At 43.8% G+C, this 16,934-nt stretch overlaps 1 protein-coding gene across 4 annotated transcripts in view; it reads right to left on the bottom strand.

Annotated features, from left to right (window-relative positions):
- col12a1b (collagen, type XII, alpha 1b) overlaps nucleotides 1-16,934 on the bottom strand; it is a 71,258-nt gene that overhangs the window by 40,103 nt on the left and 14,221 nt on the right. For all 4 annotated transcript variants that reach the window (XM_054762549.1, XM_054762551.1, XM_054762552.1 and 1 more), the window contains 8 exons: nucleotides 14,194-14,463; nucleotides 5,822-6,088; nucleotides 5,259-5,451; nucleotides 4,968-5,092; nucleotides 2,031-2,180; nucleotides 992-1,111; nucleotides 755-919; nucleotides 515-661 (listed from right to left, as the gene is read on the bottom strand). In XM_054762549.1, coding sequence (XP_054618524.1) covers nucleotides 515-661; nucleotides 755-919; nucleotides 992-1,111; nucleotides 2,031-2,180; nucleotides 4,968-5,092; nucleotides 5,259-5,451; nucleotides 5,822-6,088; nucleotides 14,194-14,463 — 1,437 coding nt within the window. The remainder of the gene's footprint in view (nucleotides 1-514; nucleotides 662-754; nucleotides 920-991; nucleotides 1,112-2,030; nucleotides 2,181-4,967; nucleotides 5,093-5,258; nucleotides 5,452-5,821; nucleotides 6,089-14,193; nucleotides 14,464-16,934) is intronic.

Raw genomic sequence — 16,934 nt, 5'->3', positions numbered from 1 at the left:
CTTTTTTTTTTTTTTTTTTTTTTGCAGGAAAGCCATTTTGATTCACCTAAAGTCAATAATAATGTATATGTGATCATAAAGCATAAAACGTACAGCATAGAGCACACATGTACGCTGTAACAACCTGACATAGCTAGCAGCACAAGAGTCTACACTCAACTTTCTTACAATACACTCAAACAACGAGGTGATGCATATTTGATGGTAACAAATGATGACAGGCAAGCAGTGTGGATTATGTAGAAACACCTGCATCATCTCCCCCTGCTAGCTGGGACGACCTAGTGGCCTGCGGAACAGCAGAGCCGCGTACCATCGCTTGCCACTTTACAGATGTAGGCGGTGCCACAGTAGCACGGTTGTAGCGCTAGCCTGACGATCAGGCTAAAGGTTGATTTTCTAACAATTATCTTTCATTGTCATTCATTAGTGGGGAGTACCTAAACATTTCATGTTGTAATGAGTGGGGGGGTCACATATGTGCACTTGAATAATGTGATGAATTTGGGTCCACCTGAGCCCTTGACGCTGTTACAAAGGTTGACGGTGAGGTCGTCCACGATGTCCAGCAGAAACTGGAAGTCGTTGACGTTGTACATGTGAATTTCATCGGGGTCGGAGGCAATGGACCGCAGCTCATTCTCATCTGCGTTCTTCACGCCTGGGGGAAAAAAAAAGAAATTAAAAATAGACGAGTGCTTGTTGAATATTGTTTTCCTGATGGAAGTGTTAGCTCTGCCTTATGGTGACCCACCAATGGCGTAGAGCTCGATGTTGTTTTCTCTCAGGTTCCGCGAGTTGGTGATAATTTCGTCCTGCGACTTTCCGTCCGTGATCAGGATGCCAATTTTACGAGAGTCTTCACGCATTCCCACGTTGGGTTTGAAGTTGTTCTGGAGAATGTAGCTCAGCGCCATGCCTGCAGTACAGGAAGAGACGTTTCATCGCTCAGCTTTTGGAGCAATTCCCAACTAGGACGCTATCCTGTCACCTGTCATGGTGTTTCCTCCTTTGTAGGGCAGGTTGGCCACGGCATCCAGCAGGGATGCTTTGGTCGAGTGAGCGTTCAGGTGCCACTCGGTCTTGGGGTCTCCGCTGTACTGAGCCAGACCTGCAGAGAACATAGCAACAGTTCCTCATCTTTTGATGGATACCATGACTTGGCAAGGCCTGGCAAGGACACGCTGGTGGTATCCGTGGCATGTGAGTAGAGCACTCATATGGAACATCTAAATCATAGGTGTCAAAGTCAAGGCCCAGGGGCTGGATTCGGCCCACCATATCATATTATGTGGTCCTCAAAAGCCTGGAAGTAATGCATGTCAAAAAGACACTTATTTTATTTTATTATTTGAAAAAATATTTGTATTTATTTCATTTTATTATTAATAATAATTTTTCAAAGCTATTTTTAAAATAGTATTTTTTTAATTATTATGTTTTATATTATTGTAAAAAAATATTTTATACATATATTTGTTTACTTATTTAAATATATTTATAACAAATATTTTTTTTAATAAAATATTTTTTTTTTTAATAAAAAAACACTTTTGGACACGTAATTTGTTGTCAATATCGACAGAAAAGCTCTAATTTTTTGTTGTCACATCCAATTATAAATCATTATTTTGTATTATTTATGAATTAATACTTAATCAAATAATTATTTATTAGTAACATTATTATTATTATTGGAATTGTAATATAATTGTATACTCAAATTTGCGCTTGGCACCTTGACTTATTTCAATGTAAATTTGTTGGTAAAACAATACAAAGTGTAAATGATAATAATCAAATTTGTCATGAGTCGATTATACATTCATATGGTTTCACAGTTGCAGGCGGCCCTCTGAGGGTAACCATAACTGCAATGTGTCCCATGGTGATTTTGACGCTCCTAAATATCTAAATAAATGAATTCTGTCCAACATTCTGATGAACAATAAATTAGGAAGATTATTTAGGCTTGGGCCTGTAGTAGTAGTAGTAGTAGTAGTAGTAAGTGGTTGATGAACAGGAAGTACCAATCTGGACTTTGTCTGGACCGATGTCAAAGACGCTGACCATGCGAGCGATGAAGTTGCGAATGGTTTTAAAGTTCATGCGGCCAATACTCCAGGAGCCGTCCACCAGCAGCACCACGTCAGCCTTGGCGGCGGTCTTACATTGTGCATCTGCATGGACAAAGACATAACGACAAGGCTGAGCGCTGAGGTCTGTCATACGTGGCTGCTGTCCAATGTTTGGGAAGGTTGTGTGGACAAGGTGGGAAAAGATAGAGGAAAGAAGGAGGAGTGGAAGTTTGACATGGCATTACATCAAAACAGATCACACGCAGCTCTTAGACATTTTACAACATCTGCTTTGTTTTTGTTTTTTTTACATCCAGCAACGTCTCGGCCATGAGGCGTATCAGTGATGCGTTGGGACTCCTCTTCCTCAGAGCCCATCATTTTATCACTGCAGGTAACCTGTTGGAGTGAAAAATGGACGCTGCATGGCGGCCATTGAAAAACTGGAGCCTGTGTGTGCGATTGAAAACAGGTTAGACCACAACAGATGCAAACACTTTTATGTGAAGTATGAGCTCTAAACTCCATCTTGGACAAACGCTGCGTGCTTCCTAAACACTAGGGGGCGATGTTGGTCATTTCAGCTTGTTTACCTGTGTGAGGAAGAGAATGCTACATGTAAATGTATGGCAAGGATTAAATCAAATGTGATGAATTGACTATTTAAACACAAACTTTCTGCTAATATTTTAAAGGTATGGATTGTGAATGAGGTGTAAATTGTTGTCTTAGTTATGACTATGGATGCTCCCATCGATTGGCCAGCAATCAGTATTGGCCGATTTCCACGGAAAAGCATGTGATCTCATGACTTTCAATGGCGATCAAAAAAACAAAAAAAAAACAAACTGTGGCTCGTACTATTGCAGCCCACAGCCTGCAAAGAACCCTGTGTGCAGTATAATGTCGTGCTCTAATATCATGGGTAGTGTCCCCTTCGCCCTTTCCTTCACACTGCGCAGGCGTGCGGCCGCAAAACCAAAACAAACATGTCTGTCATGCCCGGTGTGGAACTAATCTGCTATTTGTGAGAGTGATGTAAAGTTTGCATCCTGCAACACATGCCACATAAAATATCTCACCGGGGGGAGCACAATAAATAGCTTTGATTTAATGCAGCACTTGAAAAACAAACACTTGACGGAGTATTGTGAGTTTTTGAGGCTCAAAGCGTGTCTCTGTGCAACACTCGCCTGTATGGTCGTGAGAGTCAGAAGGCTAAGCAAATAACCCGAAAGATTATTCAATTCATCAGACTAGATGAACAACCTTTCTCAGCGGTGGAAGACACCGGCTTCTCTCATTTGGAGCCCCACTACCTGCTACCTGGAAGAAAATATTTCACAGACTGCTAGAGCTGTATCAGACAATGTACTCTCACATCAAAAGTGTCTTTAAAGAAGAAGTGTAAGTTTCACGAGTTATAGTAAGTAAAAGAAGGTTTTTGTCGAAATTAAGGTCATTTTATGGGTCATTTTTTCACATCATATAGCCAATAGCAAGGGTGCAGCCAGGAATTCTGCCCCCCCACCCCCGGTTTATTTTTTAATAATTACCTATTTTTGGGGGAATTGTCCTAACTTTTCCCCCCATACGACGGCATGGCCAAGAGCACTCATCATAAATACATTGAAAAATGTACAGTTAAGCCATGAGATTGGTATTGGTTTCGGTTGAGCTCACTCCTGAATGATCGGTATCGGAATCAGCAGCATTTATAGCACCATGATATAACCTTGTTATTACTGTCGCTTTCAAACGATTGGTGGCCTGGAAGTTACTGTAATTATACTGTAGTGTGACAGACTTTTGTGATTTCCGACCATCTTTGAACGTGACATGAATCCTGACTGTGTGTGTGTGTGTGTGTGTGTTTGTTTGTGTGTCTGCGTGCGAAGAGGACAGTTGAGTTTGCTGATGTTGTTTTGGTGCGGTTGGGCCGACAGTAGCCTGTTTTGTTTGTCCAGTAAAGAGATTGTTGATAGACCACCTCCTGATCATCCTTATAACGCGCGTGTAGACGTTACGATACCATCTTATTCCTTAATGATGGTCGCCACAGTCAAGCCATTGAGACAACTTTGTGCGGCAGATATTGAGAACATAGCGTCCTCTTCTGCAGAGCACCACGCTGTAACTAGTTCTTGTGTTCATGGACCAAAGTACTAATTCATGCAATAATATATATAATAATAATATGTGATGTTTTTTAGTGCATGTAAACATAGTGGCTATGTACATTGCTCACATGGCTTGGATTATTAGTGTTAGTGATGCTCCAATGAATGCTTTCAATGGAACCATCTCTTTGCAGTGCAGGCTGTCTGCTCCCCATTACGGACGGAATTCCCGCCCAGGGTCAGCACTTCCTCGGGGTCTGAGGAACATTTTCCAGGCCGCAAGCATGTCAAGGGTTGCAGGGATTGAGCATCATTAATAGCATGTAATTGTGTTTTCCAGCTTGGGACAAGATGACAGTGGTGGCATTCCTAAAAAAATCAACATTTGGGCAGCGGGGACTCCCGAGGGAGCTGATCGGTGAAAGATCTTTGTGATGGCGACGCCACCTTAAATATGTAACTTGTGCTGCAATTCCCAAACATGAGTGTCAACGCTTCTGCACATCTGTTCAGTTGCACATCAATTAACTCTGACAGAGAAACGAGGTGAGCCAAACAGCTCTCGGTAATTAGCCTTAATCGTAATCATGTGCGGCCGGCTTCATCTCGCCATTCCAGTGTCACTGATGTTAATTGCCTCCGACAACGCCAAGTTCAACCCTCTGGCGCTGATTTGGGAGAAGTCAAGGCCGGTACGAGCTGCTGAGGAACAACCAGAACCGGCCCGTGTGTTGTAGTAGGAAGTGTGTCGGAGACGTCATTTTTTTACCAGAGGGACCGAACGCAGGCGGCTCGGGAGCGTCAGAGAGCGTCGTCTTCTCCTCTCCCGCCAGAGGCGAACTCTCTCCTCCGTCAAACATTCCGAACACCGCCACGTTATACTTTGTTCCCGCCCTGACACAAACCACAAGAAGAATTCCTGTTATTCCCACTTTGCCAATACTTTCCCACATGGAATAAAGCTACAACTACATCTACACCTTTTCACACATACACTTCTTGATGCCAGCTACTTGTGTTATTATTAGCATGTCTCGTGCTAATGCTAAGATGCTCTCACCTAAGTTCCTCCAGAACCACAGTGTTATCATAGGGGCCAACCAGCAGCTCGGCCAGGTCGATATCATCCCCAGCGGGATGGAAGGTCACCTTGTAGCCTCGAACGTTGCCGGGTGACGGGTCCCAGGAGACCCTGAAACTGGTCTTGGTGGGCTCTGAGGTCTGCAGGTTCCTTGGAGCCTTGTACGGTGACACTGGAACACGAGAACCCGGCCAGAACGTCAAAGGCTTGGACGGTTGGCCAGTCCATATGAAAACGAGTCTCTCATGAGTCCACAAGTTGATTGTTTTCATCAGTGCACTCGTATTATGCTATTTCTAAGTGGTAGAACGCGACATTGCATGCCTGATGTGATTCAGTGTCAGTGGTGTTTATCGAGAACACTGCATTAGCATTAGCATAACATTATTGTGTGTTTTCTTTCATTCATTTGTGCAGGCAAAGATGCAGTAATATATTATTTATATTTATGAGCAGTGTGTGTTCAATGATGGATGTGGTGGTTTGAAAGTAAAACGTTTGCCATGTTTGTGTGATGTGATGTTGAACGATGGCCAACGTACGTGTGCTTCCTACTCCTTGCCTTGCTTTTCCTTCCCCGCGCTTGTAGACGGGATGGACAGTGATGCTGTACGAGGTCAAAGGTTGCAGCCTCTTCAGGACAGAGGAGGTGACCCCCGCTGGGATCTTGAGGACCACTTCCCTTCCCCCAGCGCTGGGAACATACTTGAGACGGTAGTGGAGTACCTTGCCGGGCGCCGGCAGCCACGTGGCCTTCATACTGCGCTCCGTCTCGTCCGACACACGCAGCCTTTTCACCTCGGCGGAGGCTGCAAGCACACGAGGACAAAAAGACCTCGCTTTAGCTCCTCATAATTCATAGAGTGAAGACATCAGCACATTGCAAGCACATCCCATGAAAGGCAATTATTCATTACTTCATCAGATGAAGGAAAATTTGTCAAAGTACTTTAAAGCCTTTTAGTGCTGGAAAAATGCTGTGGAACGTCTGACTGACTGAGTGAAGACATGTGTTCAATTATTTCAACGCTACTTGCATTTAGCTGACATGCAGTTTGACAAATGTTTCCCTGTTGGATCCATGTTTTATCTGTGTTGTATGTGTGTTGTATGAATGTTTTCTGACATGTTGACATACCTGTTGGCTGGAAAAGAATGTGTTTATTTTTTTTTTTTAATAAATGCAATGACTGATAGTCATGTCAACATCAAAGCTGATGAAACACGCTCTTTTTGCACCAGAGTAAATTGTTATTATTGTTAGGGCAAAAAGTGTGCAAAGCCCCTAATGTATCCGTTTATTATTGTTATTATTATTATTATTATTATTAGTGGTAGTAGTAGTAGTATGCCTCTCTCTCTCTATAATTGGCCATTTGGGGTACTCCACATGCACGAAAACACGCCAAAATAATACAAATAATATTTCAAATTTGTATCATCCATTTATCCGACAAATTTCAACTTTCTTTGGCCCCATAGTGGGTTATTTTGCAGCCATGAACAACCCTAATCCTAACCCTAATAAAAAAAAGCAGAGACTTGTACCGTAATGTGTTAGTTAGCAAAGAACTACAGAGTCAACTGCTGATGACATCATAGACAGGCGACAGAGTTGGGGGACAAGAAATTCTGGGTGGAAGTTGATAGCATGCTAACAACAATGTTTTGTAATAAATACACAATTAGGGGTATTAATAACACCACAAGGCTGACGAACCAACTGTTTGGGCACCCGAGTCGGCGGAATGAGGTTAACATTCTAATATCCATCCATCCATCTTCTACAAGGTAGCAGCCTAAGCACGGAAGCCTAGACTTCCCTCTCCCCAGCTACTTCGTCCAACTCCTCTCGGTTGAGAGACATAGCTTCTCCAACTTGTCCTTGTCTTTCTGGAGGGCTCCTACGTGTCGGACGTGCCCTGAACACTTCACCAAAGAGGCGTCTGAGAGGCAGACCTGACCAGATGCCCGAGCCACCTCAAAAGGCTCCTCGCAATGCAGAGTAGCAGCTGTTCTACTTAGAGTTTCTCCCTAATGACAGCTTCTCACACCTTATCTCTAAGGGAGAGAGCCCAGCCACACGACGGAGAAAACTCATTTAGCCGCTTGTACCCGCGATCTTGTTCTTTCGGTTGCTACCCAAAGCTCATGACCATGACGGTAGGAATGTAGATCGGCCGGTAAACTGAGAGCTTTGCCTTTCGTTTCAGCTCTCTCTTCAACAGAACGGACCGATGCAGAGTCTGCATCACTGCAGAGGCTGCACCAACCACCTGTCAAGCTTGCACTCCATCCTTCCCTCACTTGTGAACAAGTGAGGGAAGGTACTTAAACTTTGGGCAGGATCTCATCCCTGAACCGGAGAGGACACTCCAACCTGCTGATTCTCATCCCAGCCGCTTCACACTCGGCTGTGAACCGATGCAGTGAGAGTTGAAGGTCACGGCTCGATGAAGCCAGCAGGACCACATCATCTGCAAAAAGCAGAGACCCAATAAAGTATCTATCTATTGTCGGCAATGCAAACCAAACTCTGACACCGGTCATATAGGGAACGAACCGCCTGAATTAGGTGGGCTGATACCCCATACTCCCGAAGTACTCCCCACAGGATTCCTTGAGGAACACAGTCAAATGCCTTCTCCAAGTCCACAAAACACATGTAGACTGGTTGGGCAAACTCCCATGCACCCTCAAGGACCTTGCTGAAAGTGTAGACCTGGTCCACAGTTCCGCGACCAGGACGAAAACCACACTGCTCCTCCTGAATTCAATATTCAATTATCCGGCGGATCCTCCTCTCCAGAACTCCTGACTGGACCTTACCAGGAAGGCTGAGAAGTGTGATCCAATGATAGTTGGAACACACTCTCTGGTCCCCCTTATTAAAAAGGGGGACACCACCCCGGTTAGGGCATTGACAATTATTAATCGATTCATAAATGTCAATAATCGATGCTGACGGAACAAAAAAACAGAACAAAAAGACGGAAAGTGGAAGTGCCACCCGGACAGTTCATGGTGGTGCACCCAAGTGTAAGACACTACCAGAATGGCTGAGCGTAAACTCTGACCCGAGCGTCTGGAAGCACTCTGTCTGGAAAAACAGCCAGCTGAAGTTGCTGCCAACCAGAGAACCATCAAGCAGGTGATAACAAATTTTCCACCCAACTTGGAAAAGGCAAAGCGAATCACAAAGTCAATCCCAACTTTTACTGCGAAAGATTTGTGTTCATATACGGTTGTTGAGAAGCAGGACTTTCGTGCTTTGTTGCGCACTTTGGAACCCAGATACATCGTCCAATTGCAACATTATTTCGCTGACACTGCAATTGTGAATAAGGGCAGCCTAGTTTTTTTTTTGTTATTCATAATGTACTGACGTTTGCATCAGGCACGGATCACTTTACGGCCACAGCTTCAATCAGCCGCCTCGACAATGGAGGCACGGAACATGGCCCACTCTGACTCAATGTCCGCTGCCTCCCTCGGAACAAGGTCAAAGCTCTGCCGGAGGTGGGAGTTGAAACGCCTGACGGGGGACTCTGCCAGACGTTCCCAGCAGACCCTCACAATACGTTTGGGCCAGCATCCTCCCCCACCATCGGAACCAACTCACCACCAGGTGGTGATTGGTTGCCAACTCCACCCCTCGCTTCACCCAAGTGTCCAAAACATATGGCCACAAGTCCAATGATACGACCACAAAACCGATCAGCAAACTGCGGCCCAGAGTGTCCTGGTGCCAAGTTCACATGTGGACATCCTTGTGCTTGGTGTGCTTGCAAAAGCGCAAACATCAGTCAGGACCCGTTCCCCCCCATCCAAAGGTTGAGGGAAACTTCCCTCTTGTTCACCAGGTTAAACTCTAATGTACAGGCCTTGAGCCAGGGGGCAACAAGAATTGCCACCCCTGCCGGTCGCATCTCACTGCTGACAACGCCAGAGTGGAATAGTGCCCAGCCTCTCTCAAGAGGACTGGTTCCAGAGCCCTTGCCACGCATCGAGGTGAGTCCAACTAAATTTAGCCGGAACTTCTCCACCTCGCGTACCAGCTCAGGCTCCTTCCCCACCATAGAGGTGACTTTCCACGTACCGAGAGATCGCTTCTGCAGCTGAGGATCCGATCACCAGACTTGCCTTTGTGCCCCATCTCCAGGCCTGGCTCCACGGGGGGGGGCTTCTAATGTGAGTTTGCCAAATGAATAAGCCTTACGTAAGGGATACCGTAGTATTGTGTACACTAAGTAGCGCCATATATGCTGTTGGTTGTGTGATCCAAAATACAAAATACAAGTTTGTCACACGCAATATTGTAAAATACTGTGTACAAGAAGCCTGGCAACATTTTCATTAAAACCAAATTATACAAAAACTGGCCTGGACATTTCTTTTGTTTATTTGTGTGTGCCACTGTGCCAGTGTGCCACTGGCCGATTAAAAAATTTGCTGCAGTCCACAAATGGCCCCAGGGCTTCACTTTGGACAGCCCTGGTTTACGTATTAAGCATACAGATCAGGGCCAAGTGGTTAGCATGTTGGCCACACAGTCAAGAGATCTGGAAGATCTGGTTTTGAATCTCCGTTGGGCATCTCTTTGTGGAGTTTGCATGTTCTCCCTGTGCATGCGTGGGTTTTCTCCAGCTACTCCAGTTTTCTCCCACATTCCAAAAGCATGCATGTTAGGTTAATTGTTGTTAATTGTTAGGAGTGTTTGTTTGCAACCAGTCCAGGGTGTACCCCGCCTCTTGCCCAAAGTCAGCTGGGATAGGCTCCAGCATACCCGCGATCCTAGTGAGAATAAGCGGCCCGTATTCACAAAGCATCCTAAGGCTAAAAATAGCCCCTAGTGACATAACTCTTAGAATAAAAAAAAAATTTTCTTAGAATTCCTTGGATTGGAATTCTTAGAATTCCTTAGATTCTAAGATTTTTCTTAGAATGTTTACTTGCTAAGACAAAAGTTGCTCACAAGAGAGCTCCTAACGCGGCAAAATGTTAGTAGTGGTGAGGAGGACTTTTAAGAAGCCTAAGAGTCAGTAATCACAGGAATGGCTGACAGCCGAGTCTGCGTCCACCATTAATATTAAATACATGAAGTCGTAAAATTACCAGCATCGACAGTAAACATAACAATAAGCATATCAATATAATGACCAGGTCAATGAGGTATGTTCAAACATTTTGAAGTTGAAACAAAACAACGAATAATAGTGGTGACACTCAGTTCGCAAGACGAGGTGATACATGAGAACGAGAAATTTAACTTTACTACTAATAAAACAAATAAAATTTAAAAAATATACAAAATATAAGACAATGTATTGCAATATACTTTCTATTACATTGCATTCTTGTGCACTCTGTGTGTATGCTCCTGGCCTGCCTTCACCCACTGAGACAAAAAGACTGTATGACTGACAAAAGGGCTCACTTCGTTCATTCAGCTGTTCTATGGAACAAATGCTCCAAGGTGCTAAAAGCAGTGTACAGAGTTGCACAGAGTGCCTGTTTGGAGGCGGGAGACGAGGAAACACATGGCTGCCAGGGCACTGCAATGATTCACTCAGCTTCCTGTGTCCACCAGAGGAAGCTCATGAGCAAGGGAGCTGAATGAATCATTGCAGCACCCCGGCAGCCATGGCCAATGAACTGCTCTGCTGGGAAGAAATGCATTATAGGAAGAAGTTAGAAGAGTTGCTTATTTATTTTAAACTCGTATTGGTACTTGTCTTGTATTTCCTAGCTACCTTTTGAGTGTTAAGTTGTTGTGTGATGATTTTAGCCTTCTATTTAAGATGACACCGTGAGTCAGACTGTTATACTGAGTAATCATCTGCTGCGATTTCCGATGGGTTGATAAGCTCGTAGGTTTTCTCATAGCTCATGATTGGCTCCTGTCAAATAAAGAGCTGCCTGGTCCTCACGGACTCGTGTGTGCCACAATATGCCATTTTATGCGGCTTATACACTCAACAAAAATCTAAACACAACACTTGTTTTTGCTCCTATTTTTGCTCCCATTCAGACGTTCCAGACGCCATCGAATGTGACCATTTGCCCACTCAAGTTGGTTACGACGACGAACTGGAGTCAGATGGAGACCCCGATGAGGACGACGAGCATGCAGATGAGCTTCGCTGAAACGGTTTCTGACAGTTTGTGCATAAATTCTTTGGTTTTGCAAACAGATTGTTTCAGCAGCTGTTTGAGTGGCTGGTCTCACAATCTTGGAGGTGAACATGCTGCATGTGGCGGTCCTGGGCTGGTGGGGTTACACATGGTCTGCGGTTGTGAGGCTGGTTGGATATACTGCCAAATTCTCTGAAACGCCTTTGGAGACGGCTTATAGTAGAGAAATGAACATTCAATACACGAGCAACAGCTCTGTTGACATTCCTGTTGTCAGCATGCCAGTGGCACGCTCCCTCAAATCTTGCGACATCAGTGGCATTGTGCTGTGTGATAAAACTGCACATTTCAGAGTGGCCTTTTATAGTGGGCAGTCAAAGGCACACCTGTACACTAATCATGGTGCACAAACTTGGATATCATGGTGTCTAATCAGCATCTTGATATGGCACACCTGTGAGGTGGGACGGATTATCTCAGCAAAGGAGAAGCGCTCACTATCACAGATTTAGACAGATTTGTGAACAATATTTCTGAAGAATTGTGTTATTGTGTATGTGTAAAAAGTTATAGATTTTTGAGTTCATCTCAAAAAATGGGAGCAAAAACAAAAGTGTTGCGTTTATATTTTTGTTGAGTGTATGTACAAATCTGGTTTTCTCTCTAAGTTTAGTCGGTGCGGCTTATACACCGGAAATTACAATAGGTTGGGAAAAAAGTTATAATATTATGGCAATAAATTCAAAATATTATGGAATAAATTCAAAATATTATGGGAATAAAGTTATAATACTACGAGAATAAAATTTACTGGAAAATGTATGATCAAAGAAAGTTGAAATATCTGAATAATTAAAAACAGCAAATGGAAAAAAAAAGCAAAGACCAAAGTTCATGCTAATAATATGCTTTTTAGCCTGTATCACAAAGATGAGCTGCAGTTGTTTTTTACATACAGACCCTTTCCAAAAAATTTGAATGTCATGGAAAAGTTGTTTAATTTCCATAATTCCATTCCAAAAGTTAAACTTTCATAGATTATAGATTCAGGGCCCACAATTTAAACAATTTCAAGTATTTATTTGTTTATTTTTACATAATTTGGGCTTCCAGCTCAAAACAGGAATTCAAAAAATTTGAATACTGTGAAGAAATCAGCCCAAATTTTGCAGGGCATGAATGTTTTAAACTGAGTGTCACACACTAATCATCTGCTAAACTCAAATCACCTGCACAGGCTTCCCCAGTTGTCATTAAATTGCTTCAGTTTGGTTCAATTGTCTCAGTTGGGTTCAATATGGGGAAGACTGCAGACATGACAACTGGCCAGAAGACCATCATTAGCCACAAAAGTTCATAGCTAAGGAGGCTGGTTGTTCACAGAGTGCTGTGTCCAAGCATATCAATGGAAAGTCTAGAGGAAGGGCAAAATGTGGCAGGAGAAGATGCACCAGCAAAAGAGATGACCGTGGGCTTCAGCGGAATATCAAACAGGGGAGATTCAAGAATCTGGCAGAGATCCAGAAAGAGTGGAATGAGGCGGGAGTCACAGCTTCAAAAACCACCACATTCAGACTCATCCGGGAGATGGGCCACAACTGTCGGGTTCCTCGGGTCAAGCCACTTCTGAACCTGAGCCAACGTAGGAGGCGTCTCCACTGGGCCAAGGAGAAGAAGGACTGGACTGTTGGCCCTCTTTTCCGATGAAAGTAAAGAGTGCCTTTCATTTGGGAATCAAGGTCCAAGGGTTTGGAGGAAGACGGGTGAGGAACAGAACCCAAGCTGCCTGAGGTCCAGTGTGAAATATCCACAGTCCATCATGATTTGGGGTGCAATGTCCGGTGCAGGTGTTGGTAAACTCTGCTTTCTCAAATCCAAGGTCACCGCAACAGTCTACCAGAATGTTTTAGAGGACTTCATGATTCCTTCTGCTGAGGATCTGTATGGAGATGCAGATTTCATCTTCCAGCAGGACCTGGCCCCTGCCCATACCGCTAGAAGCACCAAAACCTGGTTTGATGCCCATGCCATCACAGTGCTTGACTGGCCAGCCAACTCACCGGACCTAAACCCCATTGAGAATCTATGGGGTATTCTCAAGAGGAAAATGAGGCACCAGACCCAACAACAAAGAAGAGCTGACAGCAAGCATCAAGGAAATCTGGGCTTCCATAACTCCCAGGCAATGCAACAGGCAGATTTGCTTCAATGCCACGTCGCATCGAGGCAGTGATTAAGGCAAAGGGATTCCCAACCAAGTATTGAAGATTGACATATCGTTTTGAAAGTACCATATTTTGATTGATTTGATGTGATTCTAATTTCTTTCTCTTTTTTTCCTGCAAAAACTGAGAAGTAAATGGTGATTTTTTCACAGTATTCTAATTTTTTGAATTCCTGTTTTCGTGGGTTTTATGAGCTGGAAGCCCAAATTACGTAAAAATAAATAAATAAACACTTGAAATCGTTTAAATTGTGGGCCCTGAATCTATAATCTATGAAAGTTTAACTTTTTGAATAGAATTATGAAAATTAAACAACTTTTCCATGACATTCTAATTTTTTGGAAAGGGTCTATATATAACTTCTTAGCATATCTACAAAACATCAAAGTGCCACATGCATCCTTTCATTTTTCAGTATGTGGCCCTCGGTGAAAAACGTTTGGACACCCTCGTGTTATAACAATAATAATAACAATCATAATAATAATAATAATGCTACATTCTGGGGGTCCAAGCTGGTTGTTGTGTTGTTGTGTGTTCAGCAGGCCACTCACCATCAGTGGTTTCCTGTCCAGAGAGTGCCTCGCTGTCTTTGTGCTCATAGGCTGCGACCACAGAGACCTGGTACAGCGTCTCGGGGCTCAGACCTTCCAGCACGGTGTTGGTTTCGTCCCCTCGGACCATCTTCTCACCAGACTCTTGGGAATGCATGGACTGCCATCGGACTCGGTACATTCTGACGTTCCCAGGGGCGGCCGTCCACCACACGGAAAAACTGCTGTCGGTCACGTCCCGAGTCAGCAGGTTTTTAGGAGGACCCACCTCTAGAAGCAGAAAATCAAAAAGACATGTGAGATATTAAAATGCTTTTAAAGGTTTAGTATGTAAAGCCATCCTTGACATGAATTCTATACTAGTTCATCCTATCCTCAGCTGACCTGTGAACTAAAGCAGACGTTGAGATGAAGATTTATATACGCCACAAGAGCGCAGCAGGCAGACATAAAGTCACTGGCGTTCCCGCAGGCCCATGGAAGAAACATTAGGCAGTGGCGAGGAAGGCGAGGAAGACGAGCGACAGCGTGACCCGACGAGACCCCGCTGAGACCTGGTGATATTTTTAGCACGCGTGAAATGATTTGTTTTCCAAGCGTGACAACAGAAAGACATCTTTGTGGGTGGCATCGACATGCTTTGTGACAGAGTGTGTGTCTGCACACAAACACAATAACACATAAAAGATGTCTGGCTGAGCAAATTATCTTCCCGTGGCTCACAAATGAAAAGGAAACGTGCACCAGCCCAAACAAAAAACGCTGACTTTCCTAAAATACACCAGATAGCTGGGCTTTTATTTTGACACTACTGGGCCCTCGCCAAAACTTTGGACATTTTTCGTTGCTGGGAGCCGCTGGCAGCCATCAAATGGAATATTGCACAGAATACCATATGGAATACCACATGGAATATCGCATGGAATCCCACACAAAATATCACACAGAATATTGCATGGAAGAGCATATGGAACATATAAAGGAATACCACACGGAATATCATGAGGAATATCACCTGGAATATTGCACGGAATACCACATGGAATATCGCACGGTATATCACGTCGAATAACATATGGAGCATCACAGGGAATACGACATGGAATATCAAATGGAATATCGCAGGCCATATTAGATAGAATAATACATTAAATATCGCACGAATACCACATTTATTGATGAGACTGAGGTGGAGAGGGTGAAAACCTTCAAGTTCCTTGGCACACACATCAGCGAGGACCTCACCTGGTGTCACAACACCCAACAAATTATGAAGAAGTCCCAAAGGAGACTGTACTTCCTGAGAAGACTGAGGATATTTGGCATGTCCACCACAATCCTGAGTTGCTTCTACAGATGCACTATCGAAAGTGTCCTTACCGCCTCCATCACTGTTTGGTACGGTAACTGTACAACACGTGATAGGAAGGCACTCCAGCGGGTGATCAAGACCTCACAGAACATTGTTGGGGCAGCCCTCCCCTCACTGCAAGACATTTATACTGTAAATCTAGAGTCCTACGCAGAACACACAACCTCATCAAGGACAGCACACATCCACAACACTCATTATTCACACTCCTACCGTCAGGCAGACGCTACAGGAGTTTGAAGTCCAGGACCACAAGGCTGGCAAACAGCTTTTACCCACAGGCCCTCAGGCTTCTCAACGAAGCACTCGCACACGCCGCACGCAACACACGCACACACTCATAGCACTTTATTTATTTATTTATTTGTATATTTATTTGTATTAATGTCTCTTCTGTTGCTGTTGCTTAATTTATTGGTATATATGTTTATGTTTCTTATGTTCTTATTCTTTCTTGTGTTTTCTTTCTTTTCTTGGGAGAATGAACAGAATAAGATTTTCATTGCATAGTATAACTGCTGTTTTACCATGCACATGACAATAAAACTCTCTTGAATCTTGAACGTAAAATATCACATGAAATATTGTATGGAATACCACACGAAATACCATATGGAATAGCACATAAAATACCACATGGAATATCACATGCAATAGCACATGAAATAGCAAGTGGAATAGCACATGGAATATTATGTGGAATATTACACAGAATATTATATGGAATATGTGGAGCTGTGCAGACAGCATGTGAAATGCAGTCAGACATGTTTCCACGGTTTAATTGAAGACATCTTGAAATGTATTTCATCTTGTTGATGCTGGTCTTGTTTCTCAATGAGTGATTGGAAACTAAGTCCCAGAATACAAAGAGAAAAACATTTGATGGTGGTGAATAAATCACTGTGGTTTGGTGAAAAGTCATGAAAGTTGTGTGGTTTTTGGCCAGCCTGAGTCCGTTAGTCGCTAGGCAGTTAGCTGGTGAACGTTTCACAGGAATCAATGAAATCTATAAGTTTCCTCACAGGTTGACCAGATGACAACTAAAACACACGTATACATAAACCTTGCCGAAAAGGCTGCGAACGGCTCGCCAATGGCAAACTAACACGCGCAACATGAAGTTGGCTTGTTTCTGTGCAGCAGAAAAGATTGAGCGCAGGTTTTTCAGTGAGCATGAGTGAAAAACGCTGCTTGCAGTGGAAAGTCTGTTGGCGTCCTCCGCTATGTAAACTTGGCTCCTCCACACGTTCCATCTTCCATCAGACATTTAAAGAACCCCAAGGAGCCCGGGATGACTCAGCACTTTTTACGCGGGTGGCCCAGATGGGGAAAAGTGTTGTTATCTTTTTAAAACCGCCAGTTCATC

This window comes from Dunckerocampus dactyliophorus, chromosome 19 (assembly GCF_027744805.1).
Source record: "Dunckerocampus dactyliophorus isolate RoL2022-P2 chromosome 19, RoL_Ddac_1.1, whole genome shotgun sequence".
In the NCBI taxonomy this organism is placed as follows: domain Eukaryota; kingdom Metazoa; phylum Chordata; class Actinopteri; order Syngnathiformes; family Syngnathidae; genus Dunckerocampus; species Dunckerocampus dactyliophorus.
Note: the sequence above shows the minus strand (reverse complement) of the source record. Positions and strands in the feature narration are given on the sequence as shown.